At 49.9% G+C, this 17,785-nt stretch overlaps 1 protein-coding gene across 2 annotated transcripts in view; it reads right to left on the bottom strand.

The window, feature by feature from the left end:
• Positions 1-295: 295 nt before the first annotated feature.
• The window catches only part of TMCO4 (transmembrane and coiled-coil domains 4), a 79,377-nt gene continuing 61,887 nt past the window's right edge, over positions 296-17,785 (bottom strand). The window contains exons 13-15 of one of the 2 annotated variants that reach the window (XM_084787959.1): positions 5,859-5,976; positions 4,243-4,360; positions 296-1,384 (exon numbers count right to left, since the gene is read on the bottom strand). In XM_084787959.1, coding sequence (XP_084644085.1) covers positions 980-1,384; positions 4,243-4,360; positions 5,859-5,976 — 641 coding nt within the window. In that variant the 3' untranslated portion in view covers positions 296-979. The remainder of the gene's footprint in view (positions 1,385-4,242; positions 4,361-5,858; positions 5,977-17,785) is intronic. The other variant, XM_084787958.1, reaches the window with a different exon arrangement.

Here is a 17,785-nt window from a genome sequence, read left to right as displayed (position 1 = left end):
TAAGGGACACACACTGGAGGGGCATCCAGTTTCTGAACTATGACACCCACAGTCTTATACGGGTCTTATTTCCCCACATGCACAATGGGGGGGGGGGCAGGTCACCTATGTCCCTGCCACCTAGAGGAGGTGGGAGGCACAAAGCGGGGATTCTTAAGGATGCAGATGCTAGGCCTTAGAAGCTCAGGTCTTAAGTCCCACTGGCTAGACCTGATAGCGACTCCCTCACTGATGTGGGTCCAACAGGTTTCCTAATTACAGTTTCCCCGGCATGAAATGAAGGGTAGTCGTGAGGGTCAAGAGGAAAATCCTTAGGGTGTGACAAACACTCAGCATTTACTGGCCCCTCCCTGTGTAATCCACACTTGCCGCCAGGCCCAGTTCTCACTTTGCTGGACGGTGAGTTCCGCCTTTACTCCTCTTGCTATGATTCTATCCAGGGTCACCATGTTTCACAAGCTCAGGGTGGGGCGCCATGCACATCACATCTGTGTCTCATAGTGTGCACCCAGCCTGCACCTGCACTGGACAAAGCTGACTGGACCTTCCAAGAGGGGAGGGAGGAACCTGCCTCATTGGCACGTGGAAATGACCCCACTGTGGAGCCTGGGGCCGGTGGGCAGCCATGGAGAGAGTAGATGTGAGGTGCAAGTAGAGCTTTGGTTCCATTGAGGTTGGAGAAAAGGGAGCACGGGGCCCCTCCAGTCTCACAGTGACGTCTGGGCCTCTGGGTGGGACCTGAAGGGAAGGTCTGGTCTGGTCTGGAGCTGGGTTATGCTGCTGGCCTCACAAGTCAGAGTGCCAGTGCTTGCTCAGGGAGCCAGTGTTTTCTCCCTCAATTTCCCATTCTAGCCCTTCATGTTTAAGAAGGCACTTGTGGAAATCCCCCCACCTCCAGAACTCTCTGGGAGCCCAAAGATGTTAGAGAAAGTCGCACAGGGAAGAAGTCTGGAGTGGTAGTCCAAGGTTCCTGCTGGGGTCAGTCCAGTTCTGCACAGGATTCCTGGGTCCCATGGGTGCAGTCAGGGCAGCCCAGTGGGTTGGGACCCACGCCATGGCTGCAGATCAGGGGTCCCTCTGCCAAAGTGGCAGGGGTAGGGAGTGAGGCCTCTGTTGATTGGTCCAGCCCCGTTGGCACCTGGGCTTGGCTGGCAATGGAAGGTATGGCGGTACTGAGACTGTCTCCTGGGGCAGGTCCCTGAGTTTGTTCATCCTGGTGGATGGTTTCCTCTATGGAGACTGTGGCTATCTGGGGAGGTTCTTCTTGGGGCAGGCTGCCGGGAGCCAGTGGGAGTCCCTTCTCACCCCAGCCCGCCTTGGTATGGATGCCCACAGCCTTCAGGATGACGTCCATTTGCTTGGCATAGTCCAAGTGGCCGTTGACCTGCAAGGAGACTGTGAGTGAGGACCATGGTGGGTAGGTGTGCAGGGCCCACCCTTTCCCTGGGATCCAAGCTAAGTTCTGCCCTCAGCCAGTCACTCAGCACCCCAGGACCCCAATTATCAATGGTTCTCAAGTCCAGAGTGCACTGGAGTGGGGTGGGCTGGTAGGCTATAGGATCTGAGCAAGAGAAAGTGGAAGAAAGCTTTTCCAAATGTGTGGGTCCTCTGGAACATGAAGGCCCATCCTAATGGTTGATAGGCAGGGGTGGGGTTCATTGTTTGCTTTTCAGTAGCCATGGGACCTTCAGTGGCCTTTCTGTCCCCAACATTAGGAGTAACTCCCCCAGAGGGTGGCTGTGAGGGTTTCCCCAGGAGAAATCCCAAGTTGGAAATAAAGATTTATTTGTATAAGGTTCTGATTCTTCACAGCTCACTGACCCCCATCTCCCCTTCACTTCCCTCAGCCCCCTCCTAGGAACTCCCCACTTGCCCCCTTCTCCCCTTCTGTGCTGAGAACTTAACTCCTAAAATGACAGTGTTGAGAGGAGAGGCCTTGGGCAGATGGTCGGAACCCAGGGCTCTGCCTCAAGCTTGGACAGAGATGTCTCCCCGAGGGCAGATTTGTTACAAGTCCAGCTTGTAACAATTCCACCCTGATACATTGCAGGCAGAAGCTGCCACCAGATGCCAGTGCTGGCCTTGGATGTCAGGGGTCACTGTGACAAGCCAAGTAACTCTCTGCTCATGGTACATAATGAAGTCCCAGGCATAGGCTTATGCCAGTCCAGATGGGCCAAGATGGGGAGGAAGTGGTGGTGTTTCCTGTTTCCTGGTGTGTCTTGGGTTCTTTGTAAGACAATGTGTGTGTGTGTGTGTGTGTGTAGGTCGAAGGTCAGGTGTCTTCCTCAATCACTCTCCATCATATTTTTTGAGATAGGGCCTCTAACTGACCTTGGAGCATATCTGTTTGCTAGACTGGATGGCCAGCAAGCTCCAGGGATCTCCCTGTCTCTGCCTTGCCCAAGCACTGCCATATCTGACCGATTTTTATCTGGGTCCTGGGGCCCTGAACTCAGATCTTCATGGAAAGCACTTTGCTGGTGGAGGCTGCAGCCTTGTGGCGCACCGGGGCAGCTCCCGGAACTCCAGTCACCAGGCCCATGTGGGTAGGAACGGGCCCCAGCATTTCCTCTTTCCTGCCTTGCAAGAGGCCTGGCCTGGCTGCCCTGCCCTAGTTCTCTGTCCTGAGGGCTCCTGCCATGCCGTTAGGGCCCCGGGTTTCCTGCGGTCACATGCTTCTATAAGATGAAATGGACCATAACCCCTGCATTATGTGGGCTGCAGGAGCAGGAGACCATGTGGATACAGGCGCGCTGGCAGGACTGCAAATTGCTGACGAGGATCTGGAGGTTTAGGAACGCAGGTGGCACAAATGTGTGGCTGTGGGCCCAGGTTCTGAGGTAGCTTCTCTGGGTTTCTGGCTTAGGTTTTTTCGACCATTCACTGCCCAGCTGGAGGTGTTGGGAGACTGTGGACCCTTTAGGAGGGAGGGTCCAGTTGGTGGAAGTTGGTCTCTAAAAGTGGGCTTTGACTGTGACACCCAGCCCCTGGCTCCTCCCTCCCCCTTTGCTTCTAACCCACCCCCTTCTGTGAAGAGCTTCCTGCTGGGCCTTCCCTGCCCTGGCAGACTAAAACCAGCCTAAACCGTGAGTGCGAAGGAATCACTGCTTAAATTATTTCTGCCAAGGAGCATGGTCACAGTGACCCAGAAAGCGACTAATAAGCTTGTGTTTGTCACTCCGGCCTCAGTTTCCACATCTGAACAATGGATCAGTAAGTCTTCCTGGGACCTTTGTAGGGGTCAGCTGGCATATGGTGGCTCTTGTCATTGATGGCGCTATTACTGACTGCGCACTCTGTGGCAGACCCTTCGTTAAGTCCTAGAAACCAGGTATGTCCTCTGGGAGAGGGAGGGGCTTGTGCTGAACCAAAACCATCCAGGACAGCTTCACACAGTGAGCTCCGGGGTGGTAAAATCCTCCACCTGCTGCAGCCGTGAGTGAGAGAGGCTGGAGGGCAAAGAGACATCCTAGCCAGGGTCCTTTTATCCACTCCAGAGACGGTCCTTGCCTGCCACAGGAGGAGGGGCCAGACAGGTCTGTAGTCACTTATGCAAGATGGAGCTACCCGGCAAATCCTACTGAGGGAGATCTGCCAGCCCCTCCTCCAGCGAGCTGCCAAGGAAAGCCTGGGACACCAAGGCAATGCTAATTACCTCTCATTAGTCAGAGGAGGAAAGTGCTTCTTTACTGAGGCCCCTTAATGTGATAAAGAGCTATTATTAGGCAGAAGCTAGAAGGCTGAGCCAAAGCCAAGGTGTTTGAGGAGGGAGCGTTCTGGGAGCAGGTAGTCTCCGAGGTGGAGAAGTGAGGGTGGTGGCATGGCTGAAAAGGAGGGGCTAGTATCAGGGAGCACTCATGAGCCTCATGAGCCCTGGGCCCCGGATATTGAATAAACCTCTCATATGATGGGCTCAGTCCTGGATTTTGCTCTTGCTTGGCTGGGCACCAGGGTCTACTGCTTTGAGTCTAGCCCATGGCCCACACCTGAGCCTTTGCTTGCTTTGGCTATATCTGGAGCAGGGATGGGGTGGGTGGTGGTGGTGGTGGTGGTGGTGGTGGAGCGCAGCTCTGCCTGGTCATCTGGAGTAAAAGTGTTGGGGGTGGGGTGGGGTGTGTGTGGGGAAGCTGGGACAGAGCCAGCAGGAGGCAGGTGCTATCTCCAAAGGCTGGGCGGACCTGGTGTCGCTCCTACACACAGGCCAGTGGGGAGCCCTTCGAGCAACAGCCCAATACTCACCACTGAGGACAGGTCCACGTTCTCCATTCTCCGGTCCTGCAGCAGCACAGGCTGGAGGCCTGCGACTCGGAGCTGCACAGATGACGTCCGGTATATGAAGCTCAGCAACCAGTCTCCCCTGGTGGCAAAAAGAGGTGCCATCAGCCTGAGCCTCAGGGGGTTGGGCCTCTGAGCCCTGGACAACTGACCAACTGGGCACAGTTACTACACAGCCTGGGCTGGCCTCAAACTCCCAGTCCCTTCCACTTGAGCCTCCAAATGCTGAGCTGGCATGTGGGCACCAGAGGGGGCTGCTAGATGCTCTCCAGCTGGTGCCTCCTCCTTCCCCTCCTGAGAAGAATCCCTTTAAAGGGGAATCCCGCCATTTGCTCTTTTCCTGTAGGCTCATCCATCACAGTCCGTCTACTAGCTTGTCCCTCTGCCGTCTGCTGTCACGCAGAGTCTCTGGTTCACCTGTCCCTCAAGTTTTGACCTCTGACCCCTGTAGGGTGCTTGCGTAGCATGCACAAACACTGCTTTTGATTTGTAGCGCTGCACAAACCAGACTTGGCAGTGTATGTCTGTACATCACAACGCTTGGGAGGTAGAGGCAGGAGGACCTTTGGCCATATGGAGAGTTCAAAGCCAGCTTGAGCTATATGAGTGCCTGCCCCCCAAAAAGATAAAAGTCACTATGTCATCCCTGTAGCCCCTTTTATTTTGAGTTTAGAGTGTCACCTTCTTCAGGTCACTTGGTCACTATCCTATGTTTTTTTTTTTTTTGCTGCAGATCCCTTTTCAGAGTTCATTAGGTTTGGATTTTTTTTTTTGTTTTGTTTTGTTTTGTTTTGTTTTGTTTTTGGAGACAAGGTTTCTCTGTTAGTCTTGGCTGTCCTGGCCTTGCTTTGTACACCAGGCTGGACTTGAACTCACAGCGATCCACCTGCCTCTGCCTCCCAAGTGCTGGGATTAAAGGTGTGCACCACCATGCTCTCCGAGGTTTGGGATTTTTACAGCTTGGGTTTTTAACTCAGAATGAAGACTCCGAGGGCCTCTCCTCAGACTCTCAACAGGGCTGCTCCCTGACTCCCTCCCCCACCCTCAAGCCCCACTGCTTGCCAGAAGGCCTGTTGCCCAAGCGCTCTCTGCATTGTCAGCTTCATCTTCCTTCTTCCCGCCTCTGCTCAGAAATCATGCTCCAAAAATGGAGCCCAGATACCTCCACTGCCAGTGGCACAAGTGCATGCACACACACACACACACACACACACACACACACACACACACACACACATGCACGCCATACCCGCAAAGGGCACCCATTTGAACCCTTTTTGGTTTTTTGGTCTCAGGTGTCACCCGCATGCTTTTCCTCTATCTCTAATCTGCAGAGTCCACCGGCAGGTGACCTTGGGCCTGACACAGGACGAGTCTTGCAAGACTGTCCCCTGCCCACAGCCATCCTGCAGGGTGGGGTGCCTCCCAGATCTGAACCCCTGGCCCTGTTGACATGCCCATCACCAGCTTCTGGTACCTTCTAGCATAGAGACTTCTCGTCTCCAGAAAAGGTGAGAAGGGCACACTAGGAGCTTAGGACACGTGGTTACCTCCCCCCATGACATGAGGTTCAGACAGACCTGCAATAGCCGTTGACGATTCTCCCAGACACCACCTTCCTGAAAGGCTCCCAGTTCTTGGGGTCTCCTTCTACCGGGGCGCCCAGAAGGACCACATCCTCGATGATTCCTTGGCAATCTGGTGAGAGAGCCCAGAAGAGTCTGTCAGTGTTCTGGGACACAGTGGGTCCTGATGGGAGAGTTACGGTACTGTGGGTAAGGGTGTGGGATGAGTTGAGATGGGGAAAGGGAGTGGCACACACACACACACACACACACACACACACACACACACACACACACAGAGTCATACACACACAAGACAATGGGGGCTGACATTTACAGGGGGTTCCATTCCCTGAGTCAGACCCTTACATGCCTCGTCTGTTCCTGCCAAGTGTTACTGTCCCAGTTAAGGTAAACATCACACAGTCACAAGTGACTGCAAGTGACACAGCCTGAGTAGGAGACACCACCCAGAAGCTCGCACCCACGGGGGACATGGAGGACCTGTCCCCCTTCAGAGAGACCACTGCGCTCTACACCAATGCGCATCAGTAAGGAGACACTGGAGCCTTCCCTGAGCAGGTTCCCGGGAGCTGAGCAGCCTGCAGAGATGGAGGCGATGGGTTCTGGAGCATAGGGGCACATTCATTATCCTCTCTGACATAATGATTCAGAATATTTCAGGCCTGGTCCACCAGAAGTGCTTGGGTGTCCTGTAGGCAGCCTTGCTTGGAGCTCAGACACACTAGAAACTGGCAGTCTGCAGAGGGACACCCTGGTCCCTCTCTGAGAACTCTCTGGCAAAAATGGAGGTGCACTTCCCCCTCACTCTGCTGCTTAGTCCCTTCCTGTTTTCTTTCTTTCTTTCTTTCTTTCTTTCTTTCTTTCTTTCTTTCTTTTTTCTTTTGTTTTTGTGCTTTTTGTTTTCCAAGACAGGGTTTCTCTTGTGTAGCCTTGGCTGTCCTGGAACTCACCCTGTAGACCAGGCTGGCCTTGAACTCAGAGATCCCCCCTGCTTCTGCCTCCAGAGGGATGTAATTAAAGGCGTGTGCCACCACCACCATTGCCTGGCCATTCCTGTTTTCCTTTTGTCACACAAAGCTTACTAATCTGCCCCCCCTCCAAAACACCAGGGTTGGGTGAGCCTATCACAGCTGCGTGGCTGGGTCCGGAACTACCCTCTTGGACAATACCCTCAAGAAGGACAATTGAATGAATAGGAGAGGCTGTATCTGGGCTTTGACACTGGGTTCAAAAACCCCAATGTACACACTTCCGGGTTCTGTGACTTGAGTCGAGTCGCTTAACTTCTCTGAGACTAAAGGAGGAAGATGATGGTGACACGCTGGGCTGTGGGGCTTTCTGAGGTCAAGACACAGTGTGGAGGAAATCCCTTGTGTAGTGTATAGACGCAATAACCTGTGGATTAAAAAAAAAAACCTATGGCCTATGGCTGAGGCAGGAAATAGGTAGGACTTCCAGCAGGCAGAAGGGATTCTGGGAGAGAGACATGGGTGTGAGAGATTCAGTGCCAAGGTGAGGAAAATGGATGCCTGGTGGCTGGGCTCAGTAAATCAGTCATGTGGCAGCATGGAGATGAGTGTAATGGGCTACTGTAAGTTATGAGCTAGTCAGAGAAGAGCCCGGCTATTTGACCTATGTGTTTATATACATATATCATGGGTCATTTACTCTGGGCGCTAAGGGACGGGAGGAAAAAAACCACCCACAACATAATGGCGACGGGCTATGGCACTCTGTGTGAGCACACAGTGGGAGTTCCTGATTGCCGACCCCGTCCCCACTCCCCACCTTTGGTTCTCCTTTAGCGACCTCACTCCTGTGCACCCCAGAAGCTGCACACTCATCTCGGTCCTGGAAAGTGTGTTAGGAGAGCAGCTCCCCCTAGCTCTGCCACCCTCTTGCTGAGTGACACAGGGCAGGTGGCGTCCTCTCTCTGGACCCTTCTAACCAAGGTGTTTCTGTTTGCCCTTCCCACTTTTTTTTTTTTTAATTTTATGTGCATTGGTGTTTTGCCTGCATGTATGTCTGTGTGAGGTTGTCAGCTCTTGGAGTTACAGACAGTTGTCAGTTGTCATGTGCATGCTGAGAATTGAACCCGGGTCCTTTGGAAAGGCAGTCAGTGCTTTTAACCACTGAGCCAGCCATCTCTCCAGTCCCCGCCCTTTCATTCCAGAGCTTGAGTGAAGGGTTCCAGGCTGCTCAGAGTTTGGGAACCCCCACGGGACTAAGTTCTCTGAGAATTTTCAAGCTCTGATGTAAGACTGAGAGGCTGGAGAGGTGGCTCTGTGGTTAGAGCACTGGCTGCTCCTCCAGAGGACCCAGGTTTCATTCCCGACACCCACCCGGTGGCTCACAACTGTCTGTAACTCCAAGTCCAGGGGACCCAATCCCCTCTTCTGGCATCTCTGGATACCAGGAACGCAGGTGGGACACAGACATACATGTAGGCAAAACACTCATATACATTAAAAAACAAAACAAAACAAAACAAAACAAAAATGGGCTCAGAGAGGAGATGTCACCAGACCAACGTGTCACAGCCAGAGAATCCAGACCACGGTACCCCGATAGCTGTGGGGTCCCCAGGACTACGCTCAATTCTGTTGCTGTAACCAAGAAGGCCAAACTGTGTGGACCTCTGGTCACCATTGGGCCAAGACTCCTGGGCCACACCACTCCTTTGCCCTAGGAACTCCATCTCTATGGCCTTTCTGCCATGGGACAGCTGGTGGAGTGCCACACCTCCTTGTGGCCAGCAGGGACAATAGCAGGGTTTCTGTGCCACTGTAGATGCAGGGAGAGCCAGGAAGAAAAGCCTAAAGAGGCAACTGCTTTCACCTTGGACAGAGACAAGCCGTTGTTCTTCCTATGGTTGTGCAGAGTGAGCAGACACTGGGTTGGGTTGGACACTCATTTCGCCATTGCCGAAGCCCACTTGGAAGCTGCCTCACTAAACCCACCCTTCCCACTCTCAGACAAGCTGCATTCTAAAGATTTGCTCACTGCGTGGGATTTGCAAAAGGTTTGCCCTCTGCATCATGTGCAAGGCCCAGAGTTCCTGTTCCTATGTTGAAAAAAATAACCTCATGAGGATGCAGCTTCAGTGTCCAGTCAGCCTCCCAGGATGTGGAGTCAGCACAGAGTGCACCCACTGTTCAAGACCCACGAAAGATGCCAGAGGGCCAATGAGATGGCTCAGTGGGTAAAGGTGCCTGAGCTGATCCCAGGAAGCCACATGGTAGAAGGAGGGACCAAATCAAGTTGTCTTCTCTCTTCCACACAGGAACCGGGGCATGCATGTATGTGTGTGGCGCACACACACACACACACACACACACACACAAATGCATACACACCTATACATATACACACATATATGCATACAACCATATATAATACATATATACACACAACACACACATACACATGATATACACACAACAATGCACACACACACACACACAAACACAATAAATGTAAAGTTATAAAGATGCCAGAGAGATGAACATTTAATAGCCTTGCCGTTCTTTTTGCTATGGGGACAGTGTCTATCCAAAGTCATTTTCTGGTTCTGGCTTTCCTTCCAGTGAAAGTTTGAGACATTAGGTGCAGACCCACAGGGCTGAGGATGCTGTTCAACAGTAGAGCACTTGCCTAGCATGTGCCTTTCATCCCCCCCCCCCGCCCCCACAAGCTTATAAATATTCATACTCTTATGTAAAAGGGGTGAGATTATCTTCAAGTTCAGAAGTCACAGACACAGGCAGCTTCTGTGCTTGGAGTTGTCATTTTTGAAACAGCGCCTTAGATTTTATTTGTAATCTGCTTCTACCATGGGGGTGGGCGGTCCTCCATCACGCTATAACTTTGGCAGTAAGCAGGCACTGTGCCTATGGTTGAAAAGGAAAGCTTGTCAGCCAAGCCTCTGTCCTTTGCTCTCAGGACTTTATGTCAGTGCATGCGTGGTCAGGCACCCTTCCTTCCTCGGTTCTCCTTGTATTTACCAATTCTGTTACTCCATAGGCCAGGAGTGATCCATTTGAAATGCACGTCAAGGCTGGGATGGGGCTCAATAGGTAGACTGCTTGTCTAGCATGTGCACAAAGCCCTGGCTTACACACACACACACACACACACACACACACACACACACACACGAGCTGTGTGTGGTGTGGCAGATGACTGTAAGCATCTGAGAGGCAGAGGCAAGAGGATCAAAAGTTCAAGGTTGTCATGGTTTGAATGAGAATGGCCCTCAGAGGCTCCTGCACTTGAATGTTTCGTTCCCAACTGGTGGAACTGTTTAGGAAGGATTAGGAGGCGTGGCCTTGTTGGAGGAGGTGTGTCACTGGGTGGGCTTTCAGGCTCCCTCTCTTTCTCTGCCTTCTGCTTACATCAAGATGTAGCTGGCAGCTCCTTTTCCAGCACCATGCCTGCCTGCTGCCTGTTGCCATGTTCCCACAAACATTGTTCATGGACTAACTCTCTGAAACTATAGGGAAGACCCGGATTAAATGCTTTCTTTACTAAGTTGTCTTGAGGGCTGGAGAGATGGCTCACCGGCTGAGAGCACTGGCTGCTCTTCCAGAGGTCCTGAGTTCAAGTCCCAGCACCCACATGGTGGCTTACAACTATTTATATACTGGGATCTGATGCCTTCTTCTGGTCTGCAGGTGTACATGCAGATAGAGCACACATCTACATAAAATAAATAAATAAATCTTTAAGAAAAGATAAGTTGTCTGGGTCATGGTGTCTCCTCACAGCAGTGAAACAGTAACTAAGACTAATGCCATCTTTAGCTGTACTGGTAATTCTGAGCACATATCTACATAAAATAAATAAATAAATCTTTAAAAAAAAAGATAAGTTGTCTGGGTCGTGGTGTCTCCTCACAGCAGTGAAACAGTAACTAAGACTAATGCCATCTTTAGCTGTACTGGTAATTCTAGGTCAGTTTGAGATACATAAACCCTTTCTCAAAAGCCAAACGAAAGCCCCAAGAGGCACCTGGAGAATGCTAGCTGCAGACGGAGCTTGCGAGAGTACGTAACTGTTGTTCTCAAATCTTCTCTTGAAAGACAGTTTATTTATACTTATGTGTTTTGCATATGAATATGCACATGAGTGCACAGGTGCCCCTAGAGGCCAGGAGAGGGCTCCCTGGATCCTGTGGAGTTATAGGAAGTGGTGAGTTGCCTGATGTGGGTGCTCTGTGAGCACATCAAGTGCTCTAAAACACAGAGCCAACTCGCCAGCACCAGTTTTAAAATTTTGAGTGCGTGTTAAGCAGACATTCTGCTACACCTACCCTCCATCCCTGGCTTTAAAATTTTAATTGTGGGAAAATACACATAGCACAGTATAACATTTCCCATGTTGGATTTTTGTTTGTTTTGAGGCAGGACCGCACATACATATCCTAGGTTAGCTTACAACTAGCTGAGGATGGTTTTGAACTTGAGACCTTCCTGCTTTTACTTTCCCACTGCTGGGATTACAGCTGTGGGCCACCACTTTGGATTTAGGAGGAACTGGGGATGGAACTCAGGGCTTCATGCCCGCTAGGCAGGCACTCTATCAGCGAGCCACATCTCTAGTCCCTTATCACTTTACAGTGTTCAAGTCATAGGGCTGGAAAGATGGCTCGGCGGTTCAGAGTGCTTTTGCTGCTCTTGCAGAGGACTCTGGTTCAGTTCCCGGCACCCATGGTGGGGAGTTCATGACCACCTAAACCTCCCACACTAGTGGACCTGACAGCCTCTTCTGTCTTGCATAGGCGACAGCACTCACATCCCTACATATAATGAAAAGTAAAATAAAAATAAGTTTTAAAATGTGAAGTGTTTGGCCGGGTGTGGTGGTGCACGCCTTTCATCTCAGCACTCGGGATGCAGAGGCTGGCGGATCGCTGTGAGTTCGAGGCCAGCCCGGTCTACAAAGTGAGTCCAGGACAGCCAAGGCTACACAGAGAGACCTCTCGAAAAATAAACCAACCAACCAACCAACCAACCAAACAAAAGTGTTTACTCAGTAGCTTCAAGAACATTCATGTCACTGTGCAGAGTTCTTTCTTTCCTTTTGTCAGCATTTTGATACCAGTTTACACCTGTCAGCTGCCCTTCTGGTGTTTCTGGAGGCTCACCCTGGACTCCTGGGGTCGCATTTTCACTACTTGCCACTCCTAGAGATGGCTTCAGTTTTTCTAAAACTTATCCAGGATCCAGAAGGGACAGCCTCTTTTCAGTAACAGTTTTGAAAACTATGTATGTATACACTCTAAAACCAGGCATTTAAAAAGCATGTCACGGGGGCCAGCTTCACCCACAGAAGCCAGCACAGCCGGCCTGAGGAGTTCCGCTAGTCTCCCTTCCCCTCCAGCAGCCCTTGTTAAAGGGAAGCCAGAGTGCACAGAGCTTTTGATGTCTCGTCAAATGGCCAGAGAGGCGCAAGCGCACACCCACACGCCCGTCACACTGTCAGTAATAAGACTCCCTCAGCTGAACCTGCAAAGTGGATGGATCTTCTGGCTCCCATCAGGGGTCCATGTGTGCAGAGAGTGATAAGGTGGGAACGGGGCAGGAGGAGGCAGCATCTGCAGGCTGCAGATCTGCAAGAAAAAGGCCTTGAAGGAAGTGATGTGAATGGTGTCTAAGACATACCAAGCCCGCTGAAAACATACTCACACATACACTCCGTAAAGGGAGGGGAAGACTGAAGAGAGATGAGTTGGGAGAAGGAGGTCTCTCCCCTCCCCCCTGATGGGAAATTACCTAGGAACCTGTTTGGCCTTCTGATCAGGATTTAGGATGAATTCCTCAAGCGGATAAGTAAGCCTTCATTTCTGCTCTCTGATACCCACACAGAGGGAGATGGTTATTACCGTACCCCAGGAACCTCAAAATTAATCTGTTCCACCTGGCCTCTCCTGGCTGCCTCCCAGGCAGGCTGAAGCTAGGTTTAAGGTGGTTCAAGCCACTGGTGGGTACAGTTTCATGGCTGGAAAATAAATCACATCAAATGTGATTGTGTGTTATCCTGGAGATGAAAGGGCCATCTGGCTGGGCCACTGGCTGCTGTGTCTCTCTGCTGGCGTCTGGTGACAGCCGAGCTAATTTTCAGCCAGCTGGGAGTGCAGCGACTCTAGAGTTGGGGTGTTTATATAAATCTTTGAAAATACTTTATCACAGGGCTGGAGAGATGGCTCAGAGGTTAAGAGCACTTGCTGCTCTTCCAAAGGTCCTGAGTTCAATCCCCAGCAACCACATGGTGGCTCATAGCCATCTATAATGAGATCTGATGCCTTCTTCTGGTGTGCAGGCACACATACAGGCAGAACACTGTATGTGTAATATGTAATAAATAAATAAATAAAAAATACTTTATCACACACATATGTGTATGTGTGTGTAATATATACATATGTATATGTATATACATACACATATATATGTCAGGTATATGTACACAGGAGTGCAGTACCCAATGGATTGCCAGAAAAAGGTGTTCAGTCATTTGGAGCCAGAGTTACAGTTACGAGGCTAGACATGTACACTGGGAATCAAATTTAGGTCCTCTCTCCAGGCCTCTCCCCCGCTTCTGCGACACAGTCTTACTATGTTGCCCCCTGTTGACTTGGAACTCATTATATTGACAGACACGCCTAGATTTCATTGAGATCCATCTGCCTCTGCCTCCAGAATGCTGGGACTAAAGGTGTGCACCACCACGCCTGGCTCCCTTTTCTTCCTTTAAAAGAGCCATGTGTGTGTGGTGTATGCACATAGCACATGCGCATGCGTTGGAGGCTGGAGGTTGACGCTGGGTGTCTTCCTCAATTATGGAGATAGGATCTATCACTGCAGCTGGTGCTTACTAACTGGCCACCTGCACTGGTCAGCAAGCTTTGAGGTGCCACCTGTCTTCCGCTTGTCCCCAAGTCACAGATGTGCGCAGCCATATGTATTTGCAGTTGCAGGTACTTTACTGACTGAGCCATCTCACCACCCCTACTATACCCTTTTTAGGGTTTTTTTTCCCCCTTGTGAGACAGAGTCTCAAAATACATAGTCCAGGCTGGTTTTGATATTGTAATTCTCCTGCCTCAGCCTCCTGAGTGCTGGGACATCAAGTGTGTGCCACCATGCCTAGCTCTTTATTTTTTTATTTTTTTTTATTTTTTACCATCATCACCTATTATTTGGGAAAAGTTGGCTTTGGCTTTGTTTGTTTGTTTGTTTGTTTGTTTTTCAAGACAGTATTTCTCTGTGTAGCCTTGGCTGTCCTGGACTTGCTTTGTGGACCAGGCTGGCCTCGAACTCACAGAGATCTGCCTGTGTCTACCTCCCAAACTCTGGGATTAAAGGCCTATGCCACTGAGCCTGGCTAGGATTTGGCTTTTTCTACATTTCATCTCCCTCTTGCCTTTCTCACTTCCCTTTGTGATCTAATGCAATTTTGAATTAAATGTGCTTTGGCAACTATGATGCCTTCCAAAATTGAGTTATTAAAAACAGATCACAAGTACCCATAAAGACGGCTACATCCAGTTTGGTGGTTGTGAGAGATATCCTGGCAGCCTAAAAACTCTAAGACTGACACCTGGTGACCTGAGGATATATCTGAACCACATGCCAAACAGAAGTGGGTGAACAGATAGGGCTAAGAAAGAGAGGCCCACGACCTACGACACAGTTTCTATCTGTTATTTCTCACCATTGGGGGTGGAACACAGGCCCTTGTACTCCTCCACAGAGGCATTTCCTTAGCCTTTGGATTTCTAATACACACGGTGGTAGTTTGAGTAAGAATGGCCCCAATTTGCTCATATATTTGAATATTTGATGCCCAGTTGGTGGAACTGTTTGAGAAGGGCTAGGGGGTGTGGCCTTGCTGGAGGAGATGTGTCACTGGAGGTAGGCTTTGATGTTTCAAAAGCCCACGCCATTTCCAGCTAGCCCTCTCTGTCTCACGCTTGTGAACTGAGATGTGGGCTCTCAGCTACTGGTAGAGTGCCATGCCCACTTGCCTGCAGCCATGCTACCCACCATGATGGTCTTAAACTCGAACCCTTTGGAACTGTCAGCCTCGAATTGAACACTTTGTTTTATAAATTGCCTTGCTTGTGATGTCTCATTATCATAGCAATAAAAACTAAGACAGAAGTTGGTACCAGGGAGTGGGCTATTGCTGGGATAGGCCTGGCCATGATGCTTATTGGAGGAAGATGGAAGATTTGGGGACTTTGGATGAGGAAGGTGGTTGTTTGCTATAAGCCAGGCTTAACGGGCCATCCTAGGAGGAGCTTGGAAGACAACAGCGCTGACAGAAAATGTGGACTATGGAGGCCTAGCTCAAGAGAATTCAGAGGGGAACAGTATTAGCAAGTGGGCTGGAACCATCCTTGAGCTATTGTGGGGAAGAACATGGCTTTTTGCGCCTTAAGAATCTGCTTGAGGGGCTGGAGAGATGGCTCAGTGGTTAAAAGCGCCACCTGCTCTTCCAAAGGTCATGAGTTCGGTTCCCAGCAACCACATGGTGGCTCACAACCATCTGTAATGTGATAGGGCGCCCTCTTCTGGCTTGCAGGAGTACATGCAAACAGAGCACTGTGTACATAATAATGAATAAAAAAAAAAAAAAAAAAGAATCTGCCTGAGGCTAAACTAAAGAGGTTTTAGACTAATGTCGCTGGCTGGTGGTCATGTTCCGACACACAGGACCTTGGCTTTCCCATCAGAAAGGTTATTTATTTATTTATCTATCTATTGACAAGGTCTCACATAGCCGGGGTGGCCCACCCCAGGCTCACTATGTAGCCTAGGCTGGCCTCCACCTCTCAGGCGCTGGGATTCCAGGCATGCACCGTGATCTCCCTTAACTGAGCGTGCATAGTCTGGAAATATGATTTTTTGTAAACTGAGCACTGCAATCTAGGTGGAAAGAGATGGGCTGTTTATGTGCATGCGCATATAAAGCAGGTGGAAGTCACTGCTCTGCGGCAAATCGTCCCTGCTCAGTGGCTCTCGGGAGCAGTGTTTATTCCCAAGAGTTTACTAACCAGGCATAGGTGCTCCCTGAAGGCAAGGACTCACTTCTGGAAAATTCTCAGGCATTAAACTCCCTCTCTCCTTTCTACTCTTCTTTCAGATTTTGTATTAGGTGTCCAAAGAACTTCCTCTTTCCTCCCCCCCTGCACCTCCCCCCCCACCCCGTTTCCTTACTGCCCCCATGATGCATTGTGGGTAATTTCTACAAATCGGTCTTGCAGAGGTTTCTCTTTTTCTCTAACCTGCTATTGAAGAAGCATCCAGCACAGTTCCCATCCTGCTTCCTTCTTTCCAGACATTTCATTTCATTTATTTTCAAACCTCTCATTATTTAATTTTATTTATTTATTTATTTTTGGTTTTTGCGAGGCAGAGTTTCTCTGTGTAGCTCTGGCTGTAGACCAGGCTAGCTTTGAACTCAGAGATCCACCTGCCTCTGCCTCCCAAGTGCTGGGATTAAAAGTGTGCGCCACCACTGCCAGCCTCATTATTTTTTATTTTTTTATTTTTCTAGTGTCTTGTTAATCTTTCTCTTTTCTTCTGTCTTTTTTTCTTGTCAGACAGAATCTCTATATGAAACCCAGGCTGGCTTGGAACTCACAGCCCTGCTTCAGCCTCCTGAGTGCTGGGATGAAGGGGCTGCACTACCACCCCTCTGGCCTTTTTTAAAATATTTTTTTTTTTTAGGCTGAGTTTCATTATGTAGACCTGGAAGTCGATTTGTAGATCAGGCAGGCTGGCTTCAAACTCTGGCTGCCAAGCACTGGTGTTAAAGGTGTGTGCCACCACACCTCTGGTCCTTTTTTTACTTATCTTCAGTCTTTAAACCTACGCCTTTACTAACTGTAATGTGCTGTTTTTAAAAAATGTTTTATTAATTTATTCATATTACACCTCAAGTGTTATCCTATCCCTTGTATCCTCCCATTCCTCCCTCCCTCCCATTTCCCCCTTACTCCCTTCCCCCATGACTGTGACTGAGGGGGACCTCTTCCCCCTGTATATGCTCATAGGGTATCAAGTCTCTTCTTGGTAGCCTGCTATCCTTCTTCTGAGTATGTGCTGGTTTTTTAAGGATGAGGCCTGGGTCTGATGCTTGCTTTCCTCCTCCTCAGCTTCCTGAGTGCTGGGTTACAGGCCTGTGCCCTCACACCCTCTCAGTACGGTTTTCTGCTCCTTTCTTGTTTCTTTACTTCTTGGGAGCTCAGCTCAGCACTTCAAGGAGTTGTCTGCTGCAACTTAATTAGCATTTATGGGTTATTTGTAATGGGAGACTTTACACTGCTAATTAGTGGGGAAGCTAATTAGTCTACACAATTGCCACGCTAGAAAAATGCTAATATAGACCTATTTCTGGCTGCTCCTTCCGCTTTCTGGTTCGCTCTCTCTCTCTCACTTTTGCTCTCTCGTTAAGACAGGAGCTCATCTGTAGCCCAGGCTGGCCTGGAACTCCCTGTGTAGCTCAGGCTGACCTTGAATTTGTGGTAACTCTCCCCCTTGAGTGCAGGCGTGAGCACTGCATCCAGTATTTCTTTATGTATGCATTTATTTATTTTGGTTTATTTCATTTTGACACGGATGAGGCTTGAACCCAGGGCCTCACACATGCTGTGTGGGTTCGCTGCAATACATGCAGCCTCTTCCCCTTATATATACTTTCACTTATTTATTTTTACATTTTTTTTGAGACAGGATCTCACCATGCAGCCATGGCTGTACTGGATTACACTATGTAGACTAGGCTGGCCTCAAACTCATAGAGATCTAGCTGCCTCTGACGTTAAAGGCGTACACCATCATGCCTACCTGTCTTCCCCCTTTTAAAGAAGATGGGGTCTCGCTTTGTTGTTCAGGTTGGCCTTGAACTCC

The sequence above is a fragment of the Acomys minous genome, assembly GCF_964271855.1.
Source record: "Acomys minous genome assembly, chromosome: 6".
Classification (NCBI taxonomy): Eukaryota; Metazoa; Chordata; class Mammalia; order Rodentia; family Muridae; genus Acomys; species Acomys minous.
This window is presented reverse-complemented; position numbering and strand designations above follow the sequence as displayed.